The sequence below is a fragment of the Kryptolebias marmoratus genome, linkage group LG24, assembly GCF_001649575.2.
Source record: "Kryptolebias marmoratus isolate JLee-2015 linkage group LG24, ASM164957v2, whole genome shotgun sequence".
NCBI lineage: Eukaryota > Metazoa > Chordata > Actinopteri > Cyprinodontiformes > Rivulidae > Kryptolebias > Kryptolebias marmoratus.
The window spans coordinates 18,966,950-18,990,855 of NC_051453.1; the positions used below are offsets into that span (position 1 = coordinate 18,966,950).

Below are 23,906 nucleotides of genomic sequence, written 5' to 3' on the forward strand. Positions count from 1 at the left end.
ATCCATCCATCCATCCATCCATCCATCCATCCATCCATCCATCCATCCATCCATCCATCCATCCATCCATCCATCCATCCATCCATCCATCCATCCAGCTATAGAAGGATAAAAAAAGATTTTATAAGTAAACCACATACAGATAATGCAATAATGGTAAAGTCACATTGTTAGTAGCATCATTGTGAAAAGAGATTTTGATTAAATGTCTGCAGCAGTAACTACATTAGGATAAGGAAACACATCTTCTGAAAACTAATCAGTGTGCTTTTTGAGTAACCAAAAATGTTGTTTTTGGCTTACATGTTGCCAATTCAAAACAAGGAGGGTTTATTTTTATGAGTGGTAACATTGGCACCATTTGTGACAGCAGTTATGCAAAATGTAATTTATTGTAATGATGTTTTCCTTCAGAAAACAGTTGGTACACTTTTTAGTGATCACACAATTTTTAGTCCATTAGGATTTTCATAAATATATATTTTTATTATCTATTAGCAAGTCAAAGATTTGTGCAGCATATTGCCGCCAAATTTTTACATGCAAAGCATTCTCTGTAAACTTTGACTTTCAGTGTAAATATTTTTGCCGTCCTTGTTCCCTCAGCGAGCTTCAAATGGCATTCCACAGATGCCAAACATTCTCCCACGGGTGCCTTTTCTGGTCGCTTAGTGCCACTTTTCTCAGCTGAGAGAAGCTTCAGTAATAAATCTCCATCTGTTGAGGACCATTTTCGAATGGGACACTTGTGGCACCATGGTGTCTGTGATTTACCATTATTTTTGGTCTCATCTGTGTTCACACAGATCACATTTCAGCTATGTCACCTTCCCTCTAGTGTTGGTGCATGTAAGACACGAGCCCCCACCTAACTGCATGTGGAGTGACGTGATGAGGGGGTAAGGTTAGGATTACGTGACTTCAGACTCTGCCAAGTTTGAACTACCTAGAAAAATTGAATCATGATGAAATCTCAAGTGACCAAAACTCATCATTATCATCCATCCAGCCAGGAAAAAAAAAAAACCTCCAATGTAATGTACATGTATACATTCCACACACATCTGGAAATTTGCTTAAATAATTGTGACTGTTGTCAGGTCTAATGCATTCATCATCATTATTTCATCACTTCTGACCCCTGGAGAGTGTGAGCAGTTCTCACTTGACCACAACATCAGTCATCTAAATCAAGAGCAGATGTCAGGGAAGCTTGTTCTGAATTTTCACGTTGGTTATCTATGATTGATTATGTGGAATGATGGAGAATAACATGAATGTGTTTCAGGTTTTTCCACATCTATGCAATGTTCATGCAGAAACAAACTTTATATTTGGAAGAAAAACAGGCAACTATTAGACACAAATCGTCCGACTCCTTGTCGAGTCCTTTAAGCAGAATTTATCCTCAAAGCCTGAGTGAAATATTTGGAAAAATAAGTGCAGAGCTCTGTGTTTTGCCTTAATTTCCATGGAGATTCCAAAACTTCCTGCCTACAGCAGTCATGGAATGTTCCGCCACCACCCCCCTAACTTTTCCACATAAATCAGGGCAGCGTCTTCTAATTTTAGGGCTCTGACTGAGAAGATGCAAATCTTTCATAAAAGGCAACTTGAAGCAGACTTTTAGGTCTGCTTTAATTGCAACTTTGTGTGCCCTGTAAAACAAAAGTGTTTTGTTTTCTGAGTGTCTTTAACCAGTGGAATGAGGAAGGCCCCAAAATGCTCATAATCTTTTCTTTTTTTTTTAAATAATAGATTACATAGATTAGAATGAAATAGTTTTTTAATTAAAATTAATTATAACAATAAAGGTCCAGCATTTCTTTAAGGAATGCATATTGCCTGCTGCCTTTTATGCCAGACTTTTAAACTAAGATCTTATGTTGACAATAGAGTTATAGCTCTTTTGGTCAAAATAACATTATGTACGATTTCACACAATATTGCTAAATCTTATGGGATCTGTTAGTGTTTAAAGTAAGTGTTATGAATGACTCTTAGGTTCTACCACACCAATTTCTAGCTCAGTATCTGGTAAAATGACTGAATTATATTTAATTTTTGTTGACTAAATTTGATTAGCTGTGCCAGCCATGTTGAATCGAATTGACTCCAAAATATATTTAGTTGTAAATGTATCTCCAATAATTGTTTTCTAAGAGTTTTAAAATCTGCTTTATAGTTTATGAAATAATTTACTAAAAGACAGTGTTTATTCCAACAGGTAATGCCAACGCATCAGGCAAAGATCTTGAGCAATGTAAAGCACTTACAGAATGTGTTGAGGATTATCTTCATCTATTCACACACCAAACCTTAGCTCAGTTTTTGTGAAACTGACTGAGTTAGAGCCATTGTTGTGTTTCCTAAGGTCATTTGGCCACGGTGTCCATCTTACATTGGATTGACTTCAAAGGTTTATCAGTTGCAGATGTTCATCCAATGATTACTTTCTGAGAGTTTCATTACAATCTGTTCAGTAGTGAGATATTTTGCTAACAAATGAATACCCTTACAGACACACACACACAAAGCCACAGGCCAAAACAAATTATTGCCTGCTTTTCACTTTTTAGTGTAATGCGATAAATATTCAAAATTGAGATCCTGAATTAATGGATGTATGATCCCTTATGAAACACATAACCAATGTGTCTTCCTATGTGCCAACTCTTGAAAACATCTTAAAAACTACTCCCTATCTCGCCACCTCTGAATAAAAATAAATTGCATGCACTACATATCAACCCACATCATTTTCTTAACTAGTCAGCTTTAACATCCAAAGAATGATTGTCATGAAGGTTTCACAAGCTCCAAATTAAAGCAACATACCAGCAGGTGTAGGTCAGCAAACAGGAGAAGTATGCTGGGGAATTTATCTGACATGCCTCAGCAAGCAGGAAGGGTTTATATATAACCCTTTATGGCCCAGGTGGATTTAAATGATGACCTGTTTAACAAGTACTCAAAGACTGTGGAGTGACTAGCATTAAGGTGCTGAAACTAACATCAGTAATGACTTCCAACAATGTGTAGAATGTTGACTTTTTTTTAAAGGTCATTTATAATTTATAGTTATTTGATCTTAAAAATAAACATTTTTTTAAAAAAGCATCTGTGAATGGGATATCCATAATAAATGGCTAATTTAGATTATTTTATGAGTCTAACTAAAAAGCTTGTTGGAGATGTCACTGGAAATTTGCACATTTCCTTTGAAATTTAAAAACAAGATTCAAAAATCCACAACCATGGGATTGCTTTTGTTCAACCCAATGGTACTTCTGAGCATAAAACCTAGAGGAAACATTTCACAAGTTAGGTATCTTTTGGAAGTGCACTCATCTTAAGGAAGGGAATATTACAATGAGCAAACTGTGGCCTGTAGGATCTTTTACTTTGAATGAAACACCATCCTTCCACACATCAGTGACCTTTAGATAAGAAAAAAGAACCACCGGGTATGTATAGTTTCATAATTTACTACTGCTCTCTAGTGTTTCAAAAGAAGTACTACACCATGCAACTGCCTCCCAGATCTCCCATGTTGGATGGCTGCACACCTTTTTCTGTGGACTTTGCATGTTTTTCCTATGCATGTGTGGGTTCTCTAGTTTAACCTCACAGCCTTAAGACATGCAGGTCTATTTGCAAATGTTAGGTGTAAGTGTGCACACAGGTTTGTCTTATCTCTCTTTTGGACCTGTGACAGATTGGCAACCTGTTCAGGGTGTACCCAACCCTCATCTGTTAGAGATACTATAGGTACCAGCTCCTCACAATAGAAAATAAATAGATGGATGGATGGAGGAGCTAATTAATACTGATGACTTTATGCTTCCTATTGCTCAGTACTTTAGGCATGGGTAATAGGTTTGGTTAGGATTAGGGTAAAGTTATAATAATTAGTTCTCCTTTCAGAAATGCAGCAGAGTGACCTGGATGGCTAGCAAGGAAGCCAGGAGAATATAAAAATGCCATCAACTAGAAGCACTCAAAGAGGGCAAACCTCCGCCAAGACCTATTATCATTGTGATCATTGTGACTGATCACTGATGTCATCATCATGTGATGTCGGTCAGAGGGTTCTGTGGCACTGGTGTGATGGCAGCCTCACTTCTGTCAGTCTGCCCCAGGGCAGCTGTGGCTACAGTGTAGCTTTCCGCCACCAGTGTATGAATGGGTCCTTAGACTAGATAAGTACAGGCCATTTACCATTTACCATGTCATCATTGATGTCATCACTGTATGTTGAGAAACTCTGAGAGCGTAAACCTCCGCATAGGCCATAGGGTAATTAAAAAAATTGTAGGATCCAGATTGTGATCCCGATAACCACTAAAATTTAATCATTTGCTCCTTAGGATAACCTCAACATTTCCTAAAAATTTCATCAAAATCCATTCATTACTTTTTGAGTAATCTTTTGCATAAACAAACAAACAAACAAACTGACAAACAAACACTACCAAAAACATACACCTCCTTGGCGGAGGTCAATAACAGCAATTTGTGCTCCATGGTTTATGCTCTTTGAAAAGACACAGAAATCATTCCAAGTAGAGAGAATTCAAGCATATCGCAACTTGTCTTTAATGTGAGTTAACCTATTACCATTTGTAAAGACCAAAACAGTTGTAATACAAAGTATTACTTTGTATAAGAAACTATGTCGCAAATCTAAAATATAGTGGCTTAAGAATGATACAGACCCCCTTAACTTTTGCAAATTTGCTATGTTGCAACCTGACACTATAATTGTTTAGATTCCTTTTGCGTCTTTAGCAGCATTTCTAGCATCAAGTCTTTTGAGGTTTGATGCAACAAGGTTTGCTCACCTGGAGGATTTTCCGCCACTCTTCTTTGTAAAACCTCTCTGGCTGGTCTGTCAAGGACATTCACAGAGTTGTCCCTAAGCTACTCCTGCATTGCCCTCTCTGTGTGCCGGGTTGCAAGGGCAGCAGCTTGAGCAGGGAGGCCAAGATGTCTCTCTCCACAGCCACCTCTTCCAGCACTTCCGAGAGGATTCCAAGGTGTTCCCAGGCCAGCCGAGAGACAAAGTCTTTCCAGCTTATCCTGGGTCTATACCGGGGTCTCCTCCCAGTTGAACATGCCTGGAACACCTCCCTAGGGAGGCGTCCAGGAGGGCATCCTTACCAGATGTCTGAACCACCTCAACTGGCTCCTTTTGATGTGGCGGAGCAGCGGCTCTACTTCGAGGCCCTCCGGCCTTGCATAGAAAACTCATTTCAACTGCCTGCATCCGCAATCTCATTCTTTTGTCACTTCACAAAGTTCATGACCATAGGTGAGGGTAGGAACGTAGACTGACCAGTAAATAGACAGTTGAAAGTAGCAAAAGGATATATAAAAGAGGTAACATTCCATTTCCCAAGAGCCAGTTTTGGTAAGCTAGGGTCAGAGCACTGAGGCCCCTGTCTTTGGTTGCCACCCATAGCACTATGCACCCAATCAGTATGACCTCTCCTGCAAGTGGTGGGCCTACAGGAAAGCAAACTCATGCAACTCATTTGGGCTAAGCTCAACCGAGCCTCATGGGTAGAGGCCTGATCACCAGGTGCTTACCGATGAGCCCTTCCCCCTGGTCTGGCTCCAGAGTGAGGTCCTGGCTACCAACATCAAGGAACAACAAATTTCTTGCCGTCTTTTGTACATCCATACTAGTGGTTTTGAACTGCTCTTCGTCTTGCCTGTCGCCTAGGACCAGTCTGCCTTGGGAGACTCTACTGGGCAATTGCCCCCAACAGCATAGGTCCCAGGATCATTCAGGCACACAAAAACTTCCACCACAATTAGGTAGCAGTTTACAGAGAAATTATGTCCAATCAATTTATTTTACTATAGGAGGATTCCAATTAGGAAACATGTTAGTGGTGATCAAGAGAAATGGGAAGCACCAACATATCTATGTTGTTGGAAAAGGTCTAAATATTCATGTATAGCAGTTTAAACTGCATATTAGAAATGTTAAAAGTAAATCATTGTGAACATTGCAGATTTTATTAAAACTTTATCTGAAAATAGGAACGCCCCAAAAAGTAATGCTTTAAAGAAACATACGGTCTATAAAGATGCTTCCCGCTAGTGAAAACAGTATAATGTCAGCTGGCTGCCTCAGTTGACCACGTGACCAGCTTGCGTGCAGATTTACGCTCGTTGAAAGCCAACGACTCCGGGTTGGTCCAACGACAGCTATGGGCTGACCAGAGTAATTCCGCAACTCCGATTGGTCCATGAGCTTGTAACGCGTTCTCTGATTGGTGGAAAGAAGCAAAGAGCTCGGTTCTTCCGGCTTACATGTTGGGAAAAAGAAAAGACGAATGGAAAAAATTGTAATCCACGGAGCGACCATTGCCTAGTTATTTAGCGATACGGTAACGTCTGCGCACACACAGAAACATGTTTGTTTGTTTAGTCGTGAGACGTTCGCGCAGTTATGTTCTTCGGAAAGTTGAGAAGTAAAAATGAAAAGGCGGCAGCAGGTTATCGACGTTAGCTTTCTGCTAGCACAGATAGCTTGCTAGCATCAAGCCAGCCTTTTAGATTTAACCTTACAAAGCCAAAATTGTAGACCACGAGAAAGATTTTTTTAAACTTGGCTGAGATCGCGTTTTGTAGCTTATGTGTGGGCAGTCAAAAATAGTTTCTGCGACGCTAAGAACTTGTTATTTGAGAAGCCCTGTTGTTTTAGCAGAGTAATAATCTTCACTATGTCCAGCAAACTAGATGCATAAGATGTTTTTTTATTTGTACATGTTAATGCAGTTGTACTTGTTTTACTAACGCCCTTCGCCTGTGGTTGTTGTTTTGCTCTGTTTCTTTGGCTGGTCGGATGATATTCCGCAGTTCTGCGTTAGCTTGTTGTGTCCCCGCGCAGTCTGCACAATTCAGCAGGAGCGCTTCGGTTGTTGTCTTCATACGTGTTTCATACTGCAGTCAGAAAGTTACAGTGCCTGGCACCGGATCCAAAGGTTATTTATTTTTGTTTTTGGTCAGATATAGTTGAAATGAGCTCTCAGCAGTTCCCCCGACACGGGCTGCCTGCTTCCAGCGGGGGAGCATCTCAGATTCCGGCCGCTGCAAACCTGGTGCCTGTCAACCAGCCGTCAAATGCTCCAGGTAACACTTTACCACCGCCCTCACTCACATGACGCTTATCAGAGTGGACATCTGATGGTTCGTGTTGAATCCTGTTTGTTTTGTATTAGCTGGTGGAGATGGAGACAGCAATCGGGATGCTGATCATGCTCAGCAGGACCACCAGCCTTCCACGGGTGGGGCCACTTTGGCTTTCAGAGATGACAAGCAGGAGACCATGGTGGTCAGACCTTACCCACAAGTCCAGACACACGGTCAGCCACAAGCTGCTCCTCAAACTGTGTCTATCCAACAAGGAACACCTGTGACTGTTCCTCCCCCCGCTGTCCACCTCCCACAGGGCCAGCCTCCTGTTCTCACCGAGGGACAAATGAAGGTTAAAAAGACTTTTCTGTCACAGTTTTTACAAGTGTTACATATGTATTTTAAACCCAAACTGTGGGGCTCTTTTTTTCTTGAGCATTTTTAAGACATCTGCTGGAAAAGAGGTAAATGTCTTTGCATTTTGGATAATAAATTATCTTTTAAGAGTGTTCCTACACGATATAGAAAACTGCAATTTGATTTTAGCATTTTCAGATACGGATAAACATTAAAAAAACAGTAAAGATCAAGATAGGAGTTTTTGCATTACAGAATAAATAAAAATCTAAACTGAAACGAGCAGAGTATTTCTCACATTGACCGTCTAATAAAGATAAACATAGAAACCTGTCCACTTTTGGTTTATCTACCACTTGAGTTGCCAACTGCTGGAATTTGAAAACTGAATCCCAGATAATTATTTGTTGTGAGAGACCCATTTTTACTATTTGTAATGTCATTCAGAAAAATGCAACAAGTTTAACCTTCCAGCAGACAAGCATATTCAGGCCCATGAATAAAGGTTTAAATTTAAAAAAGTAAGTACTTGTAAGACTGTGCTGCAAAAATATTTTGACGGTGCAAAATATTTTCTTAATAAATTAAATAAAAGCACATTAAACTTTAAACTCTTTATTAGCACTTCTATCAGATTGTTTTTTGTTAGATCAGCAGGATGTATAATTTGTCTATCACATATCAGTAAATAGGTTATTATTAGGTTTATCCTATGCAGACTAGCCTGAGCTCAGTGAGATGAACATGAGGATTAGTATTTGTAAGTTCCAGCATCATGTTTGTTGCTGGTTTATTTCATTTGTAAAGAAAAATAGTTTGGAACAATTAAAGCTTGAGCATGTATCTCTAGCTCAAATCCGGAGCATTGCTCGTGTGCTTTTCAACATTAAAACATAATGTAAACAATGGGCTCAGGTTTTTTGTTTTTATCCTTGTCGCTCAGAGATTTTTAGAAACCTGAAAAGTTCACGTTCTTGACTGCAGAGATATAGTTTGGTTCAGAACACATTCTAAATTTTAATTAAAATAAAAAATACATAGGTGAATTGCCAACACTTCATTAGGTAAATGGTTTTTAGTATTCCCTCTGGTGATTTGTTAAAAAAGATTTTATTTCAGAGCCTAACAGTTTTTGAATGTTAATAGTTTTGCTTTGTAATTGTCTTTCCTGTACAATTTGCCATCAGCGTGATGACATCACCTCCTATTATCTAGTTCTTTTATAAAGACCCCACAGAGTTCAAATGCATAATATTTTCTTAAAACAAAATATTGTTTTTATTAATTGCTTTAGGAACCTAAAAGCTCAGCTTTTTTGTATCTTATTTTAGGCTGTCTTGAAATCACCAATGCCAAGTCGTCTCATTGCGCCGGCACCAGCTTCCAACCAGGCTCATATCCCCAAGGTGGCGAGTCACATTACTGTGACTATAGAGAGCACTATGCCCACCACCCCATCGATTCCTGTGGCAACTATCAGTGGGCAGCAGGTAAGCGCTCTGTATTTTGGCATTTAATTTATATTGCCTGATTTTGTGGCTTTTATAATCTTTTTCTGTCTTCATACCACTTCAGGGTCACTCTAGCAACTTACACCACCTAATGCCTGCTAACATTCACATCATTAGGGGCCCCACCGTCCCTCCCCAGACCTTCACATCTCATTTGCCTCGAGGTATGAATATTCTGATAAAATCAGTATGCCATGATTTGGACATGCTTGTCCTTGGAAAAGAAAATATGCATCCCACTCACATTTGGGACTTATTGCAGTGCAGTTTGATAGTTTTATTGTATACCCTAAAGGTGCCGTTGCAGCAGCTGCCATGTCCAGCTCCAAAACGGTCTTGCGGCCAGCCACTGGAGCAAGTGCAGGCCCAGGCCCACCCACAATGCAGCACATAATTCACCAGACCATCCAGGTGGGTTAAAGTAGTTTAATGTAAGAAAAAAGTGGTGGTAAAACTAGGCTGGTCAAGAAGCACTTTATGTGACAATTTATTAATTTTTTTTAATATATTCTTCTGTGTGCAGTCCCGCCCTGCTGTAACAACCTCTACTGCTGTGCTCCCAACTGTGGTGGCCCCCATTTCAGCCACCAGAACCCAGTCCCCTGTTATCAGTCCGACAGTCACTCACTCTGAGGTCACACACGGGTAAGTATAATCAGTGTGCACATTTCTCAGTTCTGTTACATCTCAAAAAGATGAAGGATTCTCCATCAATATGGTGATAAAACTCAACTGAGGCTCTGCAGATTGCACACATTAAAAAAAACTAGTTGATCAGCAGCACATAGGTGGTTACCTTTGGTTGACTTTTTTGAGACTTAAGAGGCGTTTCTGATGACACGTCTCTGTCTACTTCTGCTGTACAAAAGTAAAGCCAAAATATCCCAATGGCCAGGGTGTTACCCTGACTCCTGACAAATGGTGCTGGAGATGGGTAGAAAGACTTCTTTTTTTTTTAAAGCATCAAATAACCAATTATGACTAATTGTATAGAAAAATGAATATCTGAACCAGGGCCGTAGCCAGCCTTTAAAAATACTGAGGTCAACCACTCATTATCCCCCTGCACATCAGTTACAATGAAGACCAAAACTTAATTAAAATAGAAGCATTTATTTAAAACAAGTGACTTGAATGTATATATGACATGTATTTGTGTGTGTTTGTAAATTCATGGTGTGCTATGTCATCTTAAGCAACTGAGGACTCAGGGCACAACCATGATGACTCACTGAAATGACATGAATTAGTTTCTATGAATGTTAATTGTTCACGCTGCACAAACACATTCAGAACAAGATTTTAGCATAGATTTTACCTTTTTATCAAATACCAGTGAGGTGTTGTAGTTTTGGAGCTGGACCAGCACTAGTGTGGTCCGCATGTGAAAAAAAAATAAAGTGCTAAAATCCCCCTTTATTGAGGTTTTACAAATTAGATTAGGGTTTCACAAATCACACTTTTGGTATTAAAAGTTCTGCAATCAGTGCAGAATAATCTGGTCCAGGTTTGAAGTGTCTAGGTGTTGTAGTTTTTTAACTAGAGTAGATTAAAGATGCTGAAGGTAGTGAAAACCTAGGTGGAATTGCCCTTTAGCCATTTTCCGAATCGGAAGCTGCAATCGGAAACCAACTTCAGCTTCGTGGAATTAAAGGAGAATATTTTCAGCGAGTTACCTCGGTTGTGTTTCACCTTAAGTGGCGCTTCTTCTTCTTCTTCTAGTCTTTATTTTAGCAGTAAGGTACACAAAGCTGCGCTCTTCTTCGTAGACATTGAGTTTGGCTGCAGCTGCACACAGTCGCAGCGTCTCCTACAGTAAACTGGTGGAGCTACACAGAGAACCACGCCGTTCAAAAGCCTTGTTTTGATTAATTTTTTTATTATATACACAGCAGAAAAATACTGAGTTCTGGACATTGGTGTCCTCAATGGTAGCTACGGCCCTGATCTGAACCCACATCAGCAAAGTAAGACTTACAGAAGCCAACAGAAGTCAAGAATTGAAAAAAAATGGAGATTTTTTCATTTCTTTCTTTTTTGTTGTTATTGTTGGTGTTTTTTTGTTGTTGGTTTTTTTTTAATTCAGTAAAATGTCACACTGAGTCACATGGGCTAAAACTCTTACTGCCGCCAGCCTAAACGGGTGCACTCATTTTGTGAGAGCTTCATCTTCAGAGTGTCCAGTTTATCATATTTAGTCTTTGGTCTGAATGAACAGTTTATTTGATCTTAAGGTCTGGTGTTCTGAACTTTCATTCAGTGCATGTGTTATTGCAGTGATTAGGTCAGTGATTTTGAGTATTTTTGTTGTTTCAGACGTCCGGCTCTGACCATTCACCCGCCTCCTGCCACTGTCAGTATTCAGAGGCCTCAAACGCCCCGTGACACCGCCACACGGATCACTCTGCCATCACACCCTGCCATTGGAACTCAGAAAGCCCAGCCTCCGCACACCATGCCACAGGTTACTGTTTCATCATGTAAAAATATATAGTGGTTTTGTTTATTTATTCTTTCCTCGGTAATGAAAACAGTCCATCTTTCTTTTTCCAAACAGAAACCCCTGTTTAGTACTGTGACTCCTGCTGCAACTGTGGCACCAATTGTTGCAACTAACACTGTGCCATCAACGACCACAATAGGTATTGTCTTTTTGTTTATTTTCCTCTATCGCCTGTATGTAGATTGTCAGCACCTAATAATATAATGAAGTTTCTTTTTCATTCATTTTTGTTTTTAAATTAATGTTTAGGCACTGTGCCTCATACCCAAATGACTAGTAGCACTATTGTCACCATGACAATGACGTCACACTCGTCCCATGCTACAGCCGTGACTGCCTCCACCATCCCTGTTGGTAAGTCAGATTTTTAAGTTACTAGTTTTCAAATTGGTGTTGGATTCTGATTGCTCTGTGAAGTTTTCAGTAACTGTATCGTGACGTTCACAGCTAAAGTGGTCCCGCAGCCCATTGCCCATTCTTCATCCCGTGTTCAGCCCGACTACCCAGCAGAAAGGCCGAACCTCATCCCTATCCCAGGCCACAGGTCGTCTCCTAACCCTGTTGCCATGGAAACCAGAAGTGACAACAGGTTGGTCAAAGTACTGTGGTCACATCAGTGTGACTTGTGTGCAGTTTTACACAGATGTTCGTTTTAGTTGCAGACATCAGGTTATCTTCACATTCACTTTGTTACATTTAATTTTGTAATTTAAAAAAAATCTATGAAAAAGGTCTAACTGCGACACGTACACAATTAGGGCTGTGCAACAACTGGATACATTAAAGGTCTATGAGCAGCAAAAACTGATGTAACACAATAAGATTCAGACCTTAATCATGATACGATTTGATCCAATATGAGTTTTAATAATTGGTGCAATATAATACAGCAAAGAAGACAAATGATTCAATGTCTTTGTAAAGTCACTTATTGTTTACTAGCTGTTAAAGCTGCTCATAAACAAACCTTGTTTTAAAGTTGCAGTACTTTTTTTAAAAACCTGATTTGCAGTCAACAAAAAAAAACAAAAAAACAAACAAAAATGAGTAAGAATAACAAACTGAACAATAAACATTAAAAACGCAAGTCAAACTCTCATAAAAAGGTCTTTTATAACTGCCTAGAAATGGAGTACATATAACCTCTTATTGACATCCACATACTATTGTAAACAGTGACAATAACCAGTAACTAGAATAGTGCGCAATAAAATTAAAATTGCACACTGTATTCATAAATATTTACTGTCATGGATGAGAAAATGTATTTTACTGCAGTTCTCCTTGTGGACAGGAGGTGTCTCTACTGAGAAAATAATTCTTCTAGACGCCAGAAAGTTTTGAACACCAGAGGAGTCTGTGGTCGATACTTTCTACATAAACAAGCAATACTACATGTTTCAACCTATCTGCTTTACTGTTGAAACAAACCTTTCAAATTCTTCATCTCATAGTTCAAATTTCCAAATTTACCATTTCAGATGTAGAAGAAAATAATGCATCTTGATTTATTTTCAAAGCTACTTTTCATGTTGGCTCTATCAGCCCAGTTGTGTCATGCATGTGTGTGTCCACGAATCAGTACAAATCAGTTTATCCCAAGTGCAGATGTGACCTCCTTATTGGACCATTTGAAAATACAGCAATTTACCAAATGTGTTATAAACCCTTCTTCTAAATGTGACTCTACGTATGAGAATTTCTTGCTGATTGTTCTGAAATTGCTACTGCTTGAGAATATGGGAATTAATAGTAGTGATGGTCTGATATTTTCTGACTGAGAACAAATTATTTTCAAAAACATCGTCACCTAAAGAAAGCGTGACAACATACTGTGTTAATCCCCTTTTATTCAAGTAATGACCTTGTGTAAATCTTAAATCTCTTTAGGCCCCCTGTGCCAGTTCAGTTTCAGTATTTCCTGCCAGCATACTCCTCGTCATATCCTCTGACACACACCTACACCCCCATCAGCAGCTCGGTCTCCACCATCCGCCAGTATCCAGGTAAGAACTGCTGAACAGTTTAGTTTTTCTAGTATTTAAGTTTGCTGAGTTTCTGTTGCCGTTACTGAGTTACATTCTTCTGAATGAATGAAATCACTTAATGTTAATGGCGTTTGTGGAGCAGATGCCAGAATGTTTTGACACGCTTGAAGTTTTTCAATTTACTGGTGAATCTCTGGCTTGCAATCTTGTCAGTTGAATATCTTCGAAAAACTTTTGCTGCACATTTTCTTTCAAAATACTTGGTCAGTGCAGACCTCCCCAACCCATGTCAACAGTGCTAGAGCTGTGTTTTGGCACCTGCACAGGAGCTCTTCTCTGACAGAAACCGTCCGAGACCACAGCCCCGAAAGTCCAGGTCTAAAAACCACATCGATTAATAGTGATTGCTGTAAAACCGGTCCACATCTGTCTATCTTCATTTCAAAAGCGTACTCCAGTAGATTGAATCGGGCCGAGGTGGGTACGAAGTGGACGACAAAGAAGTGTGCACGGTCTAGAATAGTGTTTTGCAAGTTGTGCACACGTGGAAACAGTGGCCACGTGGGTCGCTGGTCACTTGGTTGCAATCTTCCTTTTTCGCAGTTGTCTCACAATTTTGAATCATAAATAGTCTTAAACGGTGATATACTCTCTTAATGGACTGTTATTGGAGCGGCTGGGGAGTTGTAGTGAACCAGAAATGTTTAGAGACCTCATCACAAAATAGCAGTTTGAAAAGTACTACCTACTGACCAGGGTTGTTCCCTTTAGTAAATCGTTTTGACCTTGTTTCCTGCAGTTGAAATAGAGAGGAGTAATACCACAGGAAAAAAAAATGATTCCTCTAGTGTAAATACATCTTTAGGAGTACTTCCAATAGCATGAAAATCTGATTTTTAACCTTTTTTTCCCTTTTCTTTTCCAAGTTACTCCTCAAGCTCCGAGTTCAGCACTTCCCACTCAGGCTGGAGTGGGTGTGGCTACCACAGTCCACCTTAATCACATGCAGCTGATAAATGTGGACCGGCTTAATCTGCCCTCTGCACAAATCGGCACCCAGGGGATCCAGCCAGCACCTATTGCAGCACAGGGCATACAGCCTGCACAGATCGGAGTTCAGGGCCTGCACACGTCCGCATCAATCACCACACAAGGAATACAGCAGGCACCGATAGTGACGCAGCAGCAGCAACAACCACAGTCGGAAGCAAAACCTGGTATTTACTAAACCTTTATCACCTCTTTGAAAATGTATGTTATCAAAATTGTGGCTTCTCGGTGATTCATATTTGATTAAATTCAGGGGTTGTACTGGCTGACGGCTTTGTAGCTAGCCCCATTAGCAGCACATTTGGCACGACCCAGCCAGTAGCCACCATGGTACAGGCCCACGCCCAGGGAGGAGTAGGAGGAGCTCCCACACTGGTTTCCTCCCCTCGACCCAGCATCCTTCGCAAAAAGCCTACAAATGAAAGGTGAGTGAAGCACCGGGACATGAAACAGTATGCCTTCTGGTATATATAGCCACATCTTTCTTAAATATTTTTTCATTAGATCTGCTTGTACCAATTAGATTAAACTAACATTGTTAACAAGACTAAAGCTCCTGTTTTCAACTCAGAACACACATTATTTAAAGAACGTTTTATTCTTTCTTCATTGTTTCATATTTGCCAAAAACAAACACTATTTGTTTCTCTACTGCTGCTGTTTCTTCTTTCAGCTGCTCCCTTTAGGGGTCTCAATAGTGGGTCATCTGCCTCCACGTCCTTCTCTCCCAGCACCACCTCTGTCACACCAACCACCTGCATATCCTCCTTCACTACATCCATTAACCTTCTATGTGGTCTTCCTCTTTTCCCTCCTCTCTGGCAGCTCCATACTCAACATTGTTTGTTCAGTATATTCACTGTCCCTCCTCTGCACATGTCCAAACCATCCCAGCCTTGTCTTTCTAACTTTTGTCTCCAAACTGCTTAACCTGAGCTATCTCCCTGAGAAGCACATTTCTAATCCCGTCCGTTTTGGTCACTTCCAATGAAAATCTTAACATCTTCATCTCTGCCTCCAGTCTTTTTGTTAGAGCCACTGTCTCCAAACATCATAGCAGGTCTCATACATCTACTAAGCCTCCATGAGTTTCTATAAACAACTAATCATCGTTTGTCTTGGTGTCTCAGTTGTGTTCGTAAGAACCTGATCCCCGCTCAGTCGAGTGAGTCCACCAGTGGCAGAATTGAAAGCAGTGTTAGAGGATCAGGATCTCCCCGGCCTGCAGGGTGAGCTTCAGCTACATCAGTTGCAGTACGTCCATGTTCACATCCTGTTTTGATGTTTGTTTGTCAGCTAACACTTTTTAAAATCATTTCTTTAGAGTGAAACCCAAAGCTGAGGTGCACATGGCAGTGGCCCCTCCAGTCATGGCTACAGTTGAAGCATTGCCAGCCCAGGGAGGGGAGCAGCAGGCAATGGCCTCAAACCCCCAGCACCTGGCCCAGGCCATCCCCACCATGCTCGCCACACCTGGTCCTGTGCCTCCCTCCCAGCCCTCCACTGTTCTCTCATCTCTGCCAGCCGCCATGGCTGTAACCCCCCCTGTTCCTGCCTCAATGGCCAACACCGTGGCCTCCCCCACCCAACCAGCAGCCAGTAGCACTGCTGCATGTGCTGCTAGCTCCACCTGCCCCGATGTCAAAATCAAGCAGGAAGTCGAGTCCATGGACACCTCCCAGCCAGGTAAGAGACGTGTTTGTTTTTCATGATATCAGGGATCTGATCTGATAAATGAAAGAATCTCTAATGATTAATATGACCGTCCCTTCAGAGTCCAATGCGAGTATGTCGTCAGCACCTGCGCTCACCACCCAGGCCAACACGTTGAACGCTCCTGCAACAGGAGATCTGATTCCTGGGGCATCCCCAAGGAAGAAACCCCGCAAACAGCAGCATGTTATTTCAACTGAGGAGAGCGAGATGGTGGAAACCAACAGCACAGATGAGGAGAAGGCCCCTGGCAGACCCATCACCAGCAGGGCAGAGAGACGGGAATCTCCCCCAAGGGAATATGTTGGTAGGATTTGTCAGCAAATGTAGACACAATATGAAGTATTTGTCAACATCTAGATTACAAGTTAACCACTTTTTTTTTTTCCTCTTGAAGATGAAGAAGGCGTTCGATATGTGCCAGTCAGGCCTCGCCCCCCAATCACACTTTTGCGACACTACCGTAACCCCTGGAAGGCTGCCTACCATCACTTTCAGAGGTACAGCGACATTCGGGTCAAAGGTGAGCAGCTTATTGTTTTCCGATAAATACATGTATCTCAAATATTGCCATTTTCAAATAATTGTTCCGTTTGCCTTTCAGAGGAAAAGAAGTGCACCTTACAGGACATGGCCAGTCAGAGAGGAGTGGCATGCAGAGCACAAGGCTGGAAGATTCACTTGTGTGCTGCGCAGCTCCGACAATTGGTGGGTGCTGAAATTTGATTTTTTTTTTCCCTAGTTGGTCAAAAAATGTAAATTAAACATAGTTTGTGTTGACTTACTTATTTGTTGTGGAAGTAGACAGAGATTGTGCCAAAGTACAAGTCCAACAACACAAAACTTGTAACACTACTACCCATCTTATAAGTATTTAGCAAACTGTTAGACTTGAAAGAAATTATGTGAAACCCTTTAAGAAAGATACAACTACACTTTCAGTTTTATTTGAAGGGGTAGTTATCAACAAAAACACTTACTTGAGTGAAACAAACCGATGGTTTCCTTCATTACTAATTTTAGACATGAAACAAAAACCTAACACAAGTTGGGGAAACAAACTTTTAAATTTACTTCCTGCTGCCACCACAACCTTCATTGGATTATTTTCTGTTGCTGCCTGGGAGACCTCCATAAAATTTGGCCATTTGTCTTTACAAAGCTCCTTCAGTACATTTTTTAATATATATTTTATTAAATAAGTCTTGATTGAGCAGCCTCCCATCACGTTCTGCCGCAGCATGACTGGCCTAAAGTCAGGACTCTTAGTAATTTTCTTTAATTTAAATTTTTTTTCCCTTTATGTTTCACCATCCAATGTCTTCAGAACTATATGATGATGTTTAAGTCTCCTAGAAGAAAACACCTTTTGTTAGCCAGGGACTACTGCTCCGACATTCTCCTGCTCCATGTCTTCTTTCTGTTTTAATTTCATTTGACCTTTATTGGTTGTAACGTTTTTAGACATTGTAAATGAGCCCCATACGATAATGTTCCCTCTGATGTTCTTAATAGTCTGAATTAATTTTTCTCCCGTTTGCTCTTACTTGTCGTCATCTTCTTCGTTGTCTCATTCTTATCATTGTGACTAGTTGTTCCTTTTCTTTACACCATTTCTTGTTGGTTTTTAAAGACACACTGGTTTTAAGTGTTGTGGGCTGGTGCCAACTTTAGATCAATTAATAATTTTCTGTTGCATCAGTCAATGGGATCCTGATCTAATTCAATATTATGCAGTAAAATGTAATTGACTGCAATAAATTTAAATTATACAATCATAGTTTCATGATTTTAAAAATAAAAAAACAAGGCATTATATAGTAATGTTATTTGTGATCTCACTCTGTGCTTTTATATCTAGACAAATGTTTTTAACCTTTTTATTATTATTTCTTTTTTTAGACAAATTTGGAGCATGATGTATACAGCCGCCTCTCCACCCTCCAAGAAGGCCTTATTCCCAAGAAGAGGGCAGGCGCTGACGATGACCTTCACCGAATCAATGAGCTTATACAGGTATTATAATTAGCTTGCTTTATTGTTGACAGTGATCTCAGTAAATATGAGGCAAATATGAGTGCTACTATAAATACTACAGGGTACTGCTGTCCAAGGTCTGCAGTGTTGTCATATGAAATAGGTTTGTAAAACATTTTTAATAGTATAAGAATAACTAACCATCTGATATCATGGACGCATTGTTGCAATTCAAAACAGTTGGTCCTTGTAGTCATAAAGAAAACGCACAGTTCAGTCTGCTGTGGAGCTCCGTAACATCCACTCTTTCATCTTCCATCGAGTTACCGTGGTTACTTTGTAGATTACCTGGAAGCTGCTTTACTTGTTAACTCTGGTAGCAAACATGCGGTCTCCTGCTGCAGTTCCTGCAGCCTTTTGTTATTTTTGCCTTTGAAACAAAAGAAGGAAGTGATAAGCTGTTTGTTGAAGATCATTTTAATATGCACACCATTGTTTGAGTTATTGAATATAAATTGTTTTATTTGTGCCTTTTTTGAATGATTTAGTCATAAAAATGGGAAACTCTTGTCAGATCTTCCCTCTAGCATGTGAATGCACCATCCCTATAGCATCCCCAATAAATTCAGGACAGGTCTTTAAACGTTTGAGCCAGCGTCTCACTGGGCTGGGACTGTTGGTGGCAGACTGCGAACAGCAGTTTTTAAAATGCCTCAAATTGTTTGCGAGGTTTCGCAATTTTACAGGGCCTCGCTGCCTTGTCGCTTGAACTTTTTAAAAACACAATTGCACAACAAATTCCTTCTCCATTTCAGTTTCAAAGGTTTTCAGTGATTCTAGTTGTGTTGTTTTCTTCAGGGTAACATGCAGCGCTGTAAGCTGGTGATGGACCAGGTGACCGAGGCCAGAGACACCATGATGAAGGTGCTCGACCACAAGGAGAAAGTGCTGAAGCTGCTCAACAAGAACGGCACCATCAAGAAGTCCTCCAAACTGAAGCGTAAAGAACGAGCGTAAGCTGTCTCTCGTCCCTGGACAGCCACCACCGTCCCCTCTCAGACAGGGAGAAGGAGCTGCTCTGAACTTCGGTGCTATGATTTGCTGCATACAATCACACGGCACCCTTCTTAACTGCCTCAGATCGGACAGAGAGAAGCCACAGGGAGGCTTCAACGAGCAGAGGAGCCAGGCTGAAAAATGTACGTACAGAGCGTAAAACACCTAGACTTTGCGTGTGTGGCCAACTGGACGACATGTTTCCTCCCTTTCTTTGACGACCCGAGGCCATTTTTATTTTCTTAGTGTCTGCCGCTTCTTTAATGACAGCTTGAAGGTGCATCTGCGATGACTGGCTTGCAGATGCAAGGAATCTGATACTCAGCATTTCCTGTCAGAATATTTTGAGTTGATGTGAATGACTTAAGAGATACAGCATTGAGTAAATCATTTTTAAAGCAACTGTGTATACAGACTACTTTCAGTTGTGCTCTTTTCATCAGTCTGTGCCTTCATTTTGTCTGTGTACAAAAATATGTGTAAGCTATGTTAAAATACACAAACACATTTCTTTTTCAAAACATTTTTTTATCCTTAGCATTTTTAGTTAATGATCCAGAAATGGTTACAGGGTTCCCTGTTATCAGCCACACTTTTAAGTGTAATCTGAAGATCAAAATGACAGAGATTGTGGCATGTCAAATGGATTTATTGTAGAGAAAAACTTTGGAAAGGATAACTAGTGTCCTTCATTTGAAAACAAGAATGACAAGTTTTTATATTGAGAAGATAAATGTTACAACAGCGATAACCTCATTTAATTTGGCCTCAACAGGAGGTGGCTGGGGGTGGGGGGCAGACTGAATTCATGTAAATCTGTAAATGTTTTTTGTTTTCCATTGACTCGGTTCTTTTCAAGTTTTTGTACTCAATGCAACAGATATTACTGTGAGACGCGCTGCTTCCCGCGGCAGAGGAACGATTACAGCGTCGCAGTATGAAGCAAGCCTGAAAACATCTAGCCATTGTACATTGTTTTTTTTTTTGTCTGTGTAATTATAGTAAAGATACTTAAAGATGACACGCTACGGCCATGTTTTTTTCCCCCCCATCCCCTCATGATTTTTATTAGTAGTGTCATCCCTGGTTTCAAATGTCTCTGAGCAAAAGAAGTAACAGAATACATCTAAAAGAAGGTAGATTTAAACTAGAAAACTTCTAAAGAAATGTTGAATTTTGGGCAGCTACTGCCCCAAATTTCAGCATCCATCAACCTTCTACAAAGTTATTTGGAACTGACTTTTGCAATAATTTAAAACTCCAAATTTAGTTTTGAATGTGAGCTGTATAAGAAATGTAAAGGCCACTAAAATCGAAAGACACGTTAACGCTGCTGCCAGTGGATCGTTTGGGTCACCATGGTAACCACACCTGTCTGTCACTCCCTGACATCACTGACAGAAAGAAATTCTTACTGGAAAGTAAGCCTCGGCCAATCTTCAGCGTTTTTACTACTTCAAAGTCGCAATGTTTAACATAGTAGGAACTAATAAGTCATATTAAAATAAAAAAAAAAAAATGCCATTCTGAATCATAAGTAGCAGAAGTGTCTGGTCGATCAAAGTTGAAGATTTTGTTGTAAAATATTCAGGAACTGTGTGAATGCTGTATTAGATATCAAAATGCCCGTTCAGTCCTGTAAAATCTAACTCTGTGACCCATTTAAACTGAATAATTCTTCAGAGAGGGCTGGTTTTCTCACTCGCTTCACCAAAACCCCATTGTTGTTGATGGGTAAAGTTTTTGCAGTTTTTCGTCGGTTTTGTCAATGCCGTCTGATGTGACACTAACAAAAGTTAGAACACGCGGTTCTCAATTGAATTTCACGTTTTGATGTACTTTTGTGTATGGGTATTTTTCAAAGCTGGAGGAGTGAATGAAAAATCGTAACAGAAATGGAAGAATGTTGCTACGACTCATATCTATTGTCACCTCTAATGCCCAAGTTTATCACTGGTTATATTCAGGAAGAAAGAGGATTTAGGTGACTGAATGTGGCGTGGTTATTGGTGCCAGACGGGCTGGTCTGAGTATTTCTGAAACTGCTGACATAGTCTCTTTTTACACACAACCACCTCTAGGATTTAAAGAGACTGGTCCAAAAAAAAAAATCCAATGAGGGGCATTTGTGTGGACTAAAGACTTGATAATGTCAGAGGAGAATGGGAAGACTGGTTCGAGATGACAAAAAGGCAACAGTAGCTGAAATAACCACTTGTTACAAACAAGGGTCTGCAGAAAACTATCTCCTCAAACACATGTCCAACCTTGAAGCAGACGAACTACAGCAGCAGAAGACCACACTGGGTGCCACTCCTGTCAGCTAAGAACAGAAAACTCAGACTACAGTTCTCACCCTAAATAGACAGTAAAAGTGTGGAAAAAGATTCTCTGGACTTCAATGTCCTCCTAAGACACCAGATTTTAATCTGATCAAGCACCTTTGGGATGTGGTGGGAGGGGTGACTCAAACTCATGAATGTGTAGTAAATGTGTGATGTTAACATGTAAATATGGGCCAAAACGTCTGAGGAATGGTTCCAACAACTTGTTGAATCTGACATGGATATCTAAGGCAGTTCTGAAGGCAAAAGGGGGTTCAAACTCAGTACAAACAAGGTGGACCTAATAAAGTGGCCGGTGAGTGTATATTTCAGTGTCACAAAATAATAGGAAGTGAGTGTAAAACTAAAGAAAGAAAAAAGAAAAAACTCTTGGACTTTAGCTCAGATTTACAAATAGTGATCTAAAATTAGGTGTGGTAGTAGCTAAGAGTTGTTCCTAACACATACTTTAACTACAGCCAGGATGAAGGATCTGAGCTGTTTTTATCAAGATTTTATCCTTTCCGGATCAACCCGGCCGTTGCTTTTTACTGTCTGCTGTTTACAACATAATTACCTGTGAGCACAAAACAACACGTTGGCAGTACTTGACCCGGTAGCACTGTGATATGGACCAGGAAAAGGACATTTTCTAAATTCATCCCATAAAAAGCACGTTAGACAAACACTTCCTGTTTCTGGTTTTTGCCACTATTTAGTGGACAAGTTGTCCCACGTGTACACATAAACATTGTGAAGGACTGTGGCGATGTGTTTCACATTTCCAGACTTGTGTTTTATCGTCTCATTGTGTAAAGTGGAGCTTTACGGCTGTTAAGTGTGTTTGAAAACAGCTGAAATGAGTCTAGCTGTCAGTGACAGTGGGTGGCTCTGCCTTTGTAGGAGCAAAGTCAAAGAGCAATAAAGTGAGACGATGCTGGGAAAGCTTCCTGCTTCGTAGTCATTCAAGGAAAAGCTCCTCAGCAGCTGCAGGGGCTTCAACCAGAGAAACACCTGTTCTCAGGTAAGAGCCGACATGACACAGAACTGAACAAGTTTGTGATTATTCTTAAAAAAACATCCCCAGAATGTGATATTCCTTTTAGTGGTTTATCACATTGACCGTTACTGTAATAATGCAGGAGTTTTAAGAGTGGAAGTCAAGTTAAATAATGAATGAATGCTGCCAAAATGAAAAGTGATGTTTATGTGACTAACACGTAGCACATTGTCTGAATAGATTGTTTTAAGTGTTTCTTTTACGTTTCCACAGTACTTTATCTTTTTATTGTTACGAAACCCTGTTGAGGTGAACAGAAGTGGTTTCATGTTTAGTTCATCATCTGAATCGAAGGTAAAATTCTTTGTTCAAATTATTTCTTTTTCAGATCTTTTTTACATTTCCGCCATGCTGCATTTGAGTAAGGTAAGAGTGGCTTATCTGATTAATTCATAAACGTAATGCTAAAAGTTATAATGCTGATTAAGATTTCATAAGAGCTTGTTGTTTTTCTAAATAGGGGGATTTTGTGTGGGTGGATTCTGGTGGTGGGGTGCCGATTGGCGCAGAAGTTAAGGTTACTGACACTGGGCAGCTTCAGCTGATCGACGATGAAGGAAAGGTACGACACCTTCAGTAAGTTCAGTCATAACCATATTATTTCAGTTGGACTCATTTGTATAATGGCTGCTTTGCAACAAACAGGAGCACAAGATCAACAAGAAGTTGGAGGGCAGTGTCCGGCCCATGCACCCCACCTCCGTGAAAGGCGTGGATGACATGATCATGCTCGGTGACCTGAACGAGGCCGGGCTGCTCAGGAACCTGATGGTGCGCCACAAAGAGGGCATCATCTATGTAAGTTTCTCTCCCACTGAGTCACTGCACAGCCGCCCAGTTTTATGACGTCCATAACCTGCAGTGGAAAAAGCTTAAACGTCAGCGCGATCATTCGCCACCGGCAGCTCTGACTTGTAGACTTTGTCCCTCGGTTTATCACAAAGCTGTTTGTCTCCATAGAGACGAATGAGCCTCTGCTGTAAGATAACGCTCCAGTGTTTCCTGCTTCGCCGCATCAAAGCTCAGCAGAGTGGGCCCAGTTAAGAATCAAGGACATTTTGTTATATTTACAGGTGCTGGTCATAAAATTAGAATATCATGAAAAAGTAGATTGATTTCAGTAATTCCATTTAAAAAGTGAAACTTGTATATTATATTCATACATTACATACAAACTCATATATTTCAAATGTTTATTTCGTTTAATTTTGATGATTA

The 23,906-nt window shown here is 40.3% G+C and overlaps 2 protein-coding genes across 3 annotated transcripts in view; both read left to right on the forward strand.

Moving 5' to 3' along the window:
* The first annotated feature begins 6,291 nt into the window (after nucleotides 1-6,291).
* On the forward strand, nucleotides 6,292-20,823 carry sap130a (Sin3A-associated protein a). 2 transcript variants are annotated; one of them, XM_017423560.3, is made up of 21 exons: nucleotides 6,292-6,401; nucleotides 7,024-7,146; nucleotides 7,236-7,501; nucleotides 8,838-8,996; nucleotides 9,082-9,181; nucleotides 9,313-9,428; nucleotides 9,541-9,662; nucleotides 11,334-11,481; nucleotides 11,575-11,659; nucleotides 11,770-11,874; nucleotides 11,968-12,109; nucleotides 13,411-13,526; nucleotides 14,435-14,725; nucleotides 14,812-14,983; nucleotides 15,689-15,787; nucleotides 15,883-16,244; nucleotides 16,333-16,578; nucleotides 16,669-16,794; nucleotides 16,876-16,979; nucleotides 18,174-18,287; nucleotides 19,107-20,823. In XM_017423560.3, the coding sequence occupies exons 2-21, from the start codon at nucleotides 7,035-7,037 to the stop codon at nucleotides 19,263-19,265; spliced, it is 3,144 nt and encodes a 1,047-aa protein (XP_017279049.1). In that variant the 5' UTR covers nucleotides 6,292-6,401; nucleotides 7,024-7,034; the 3' UTR covers nucleotides 19,266-20,823. The 2 variants fall into 2 exon arrangements, with proteins under 2 accessions (XP_017279049.1, XP_017279050.1); XM_017423561.3 differs by having other exon boundaries at nucleotides 6,318-6,401; nucleotides 7,030-7,146.
* A 1,750-nt stretch (nucleotides 20,824-22,573) lies between these two features.
* The window catches only part of LOC108240210 (unconventional myosin-VIIa), a 28,034-nt gene continuing 26,701 nt past the window's right edge, over nucleotides 22,574-23,906 (forward strand). The window contains exons 1-4 of the mRNA XM_017423510.3: nucleotides 22,574-22,652; nucleotides 23,017-23,054; nucleotides 23,149-23,250; nucleotides 23,334-23,486. Of these exons, the coding sequence (XP_017278999.1) occupies nucleotides 23,037-23,054; nucleotides 23,149-23,250; nucleotides 23,334-23,486 (273 nt within the window). The 5' untranslated portion in view covers nucleotides 22,574-22,652; nucleotides 23,017-23,036. The remainder of the gene's footprint in view (nucleotides 22,653-23,016; nucleotides 23,055-23,148; nucleotides 23,251-23,333; nucleotides 23,487-23,906) is intronic.

Bases quoted from the DNA above. Each gene is read 5' to 3' on its own strand.
- sap130a (XM_017423560.3), top strand. From the start codon at position 7,035: ATGAGCTCTCAGCAGTTCCCCCGACACGGGCTGCCTGCTTCCAGCGGG. The intron at 11,875-11,967 runs GTAAGTCAGATT...TGACGTTCACAG, and splicing joins TGCCTCCACCATCCCTGTTG to CTAAAGTGGTCCCGCAGCCC. The intron at 16,980-18,173 runs GTGGGTGCTGAA...TTCTTTTTTTAG, and splicing joins CTGCGCAGCTCCGACAATTG to ACAAATTTGGAGCATGATGT.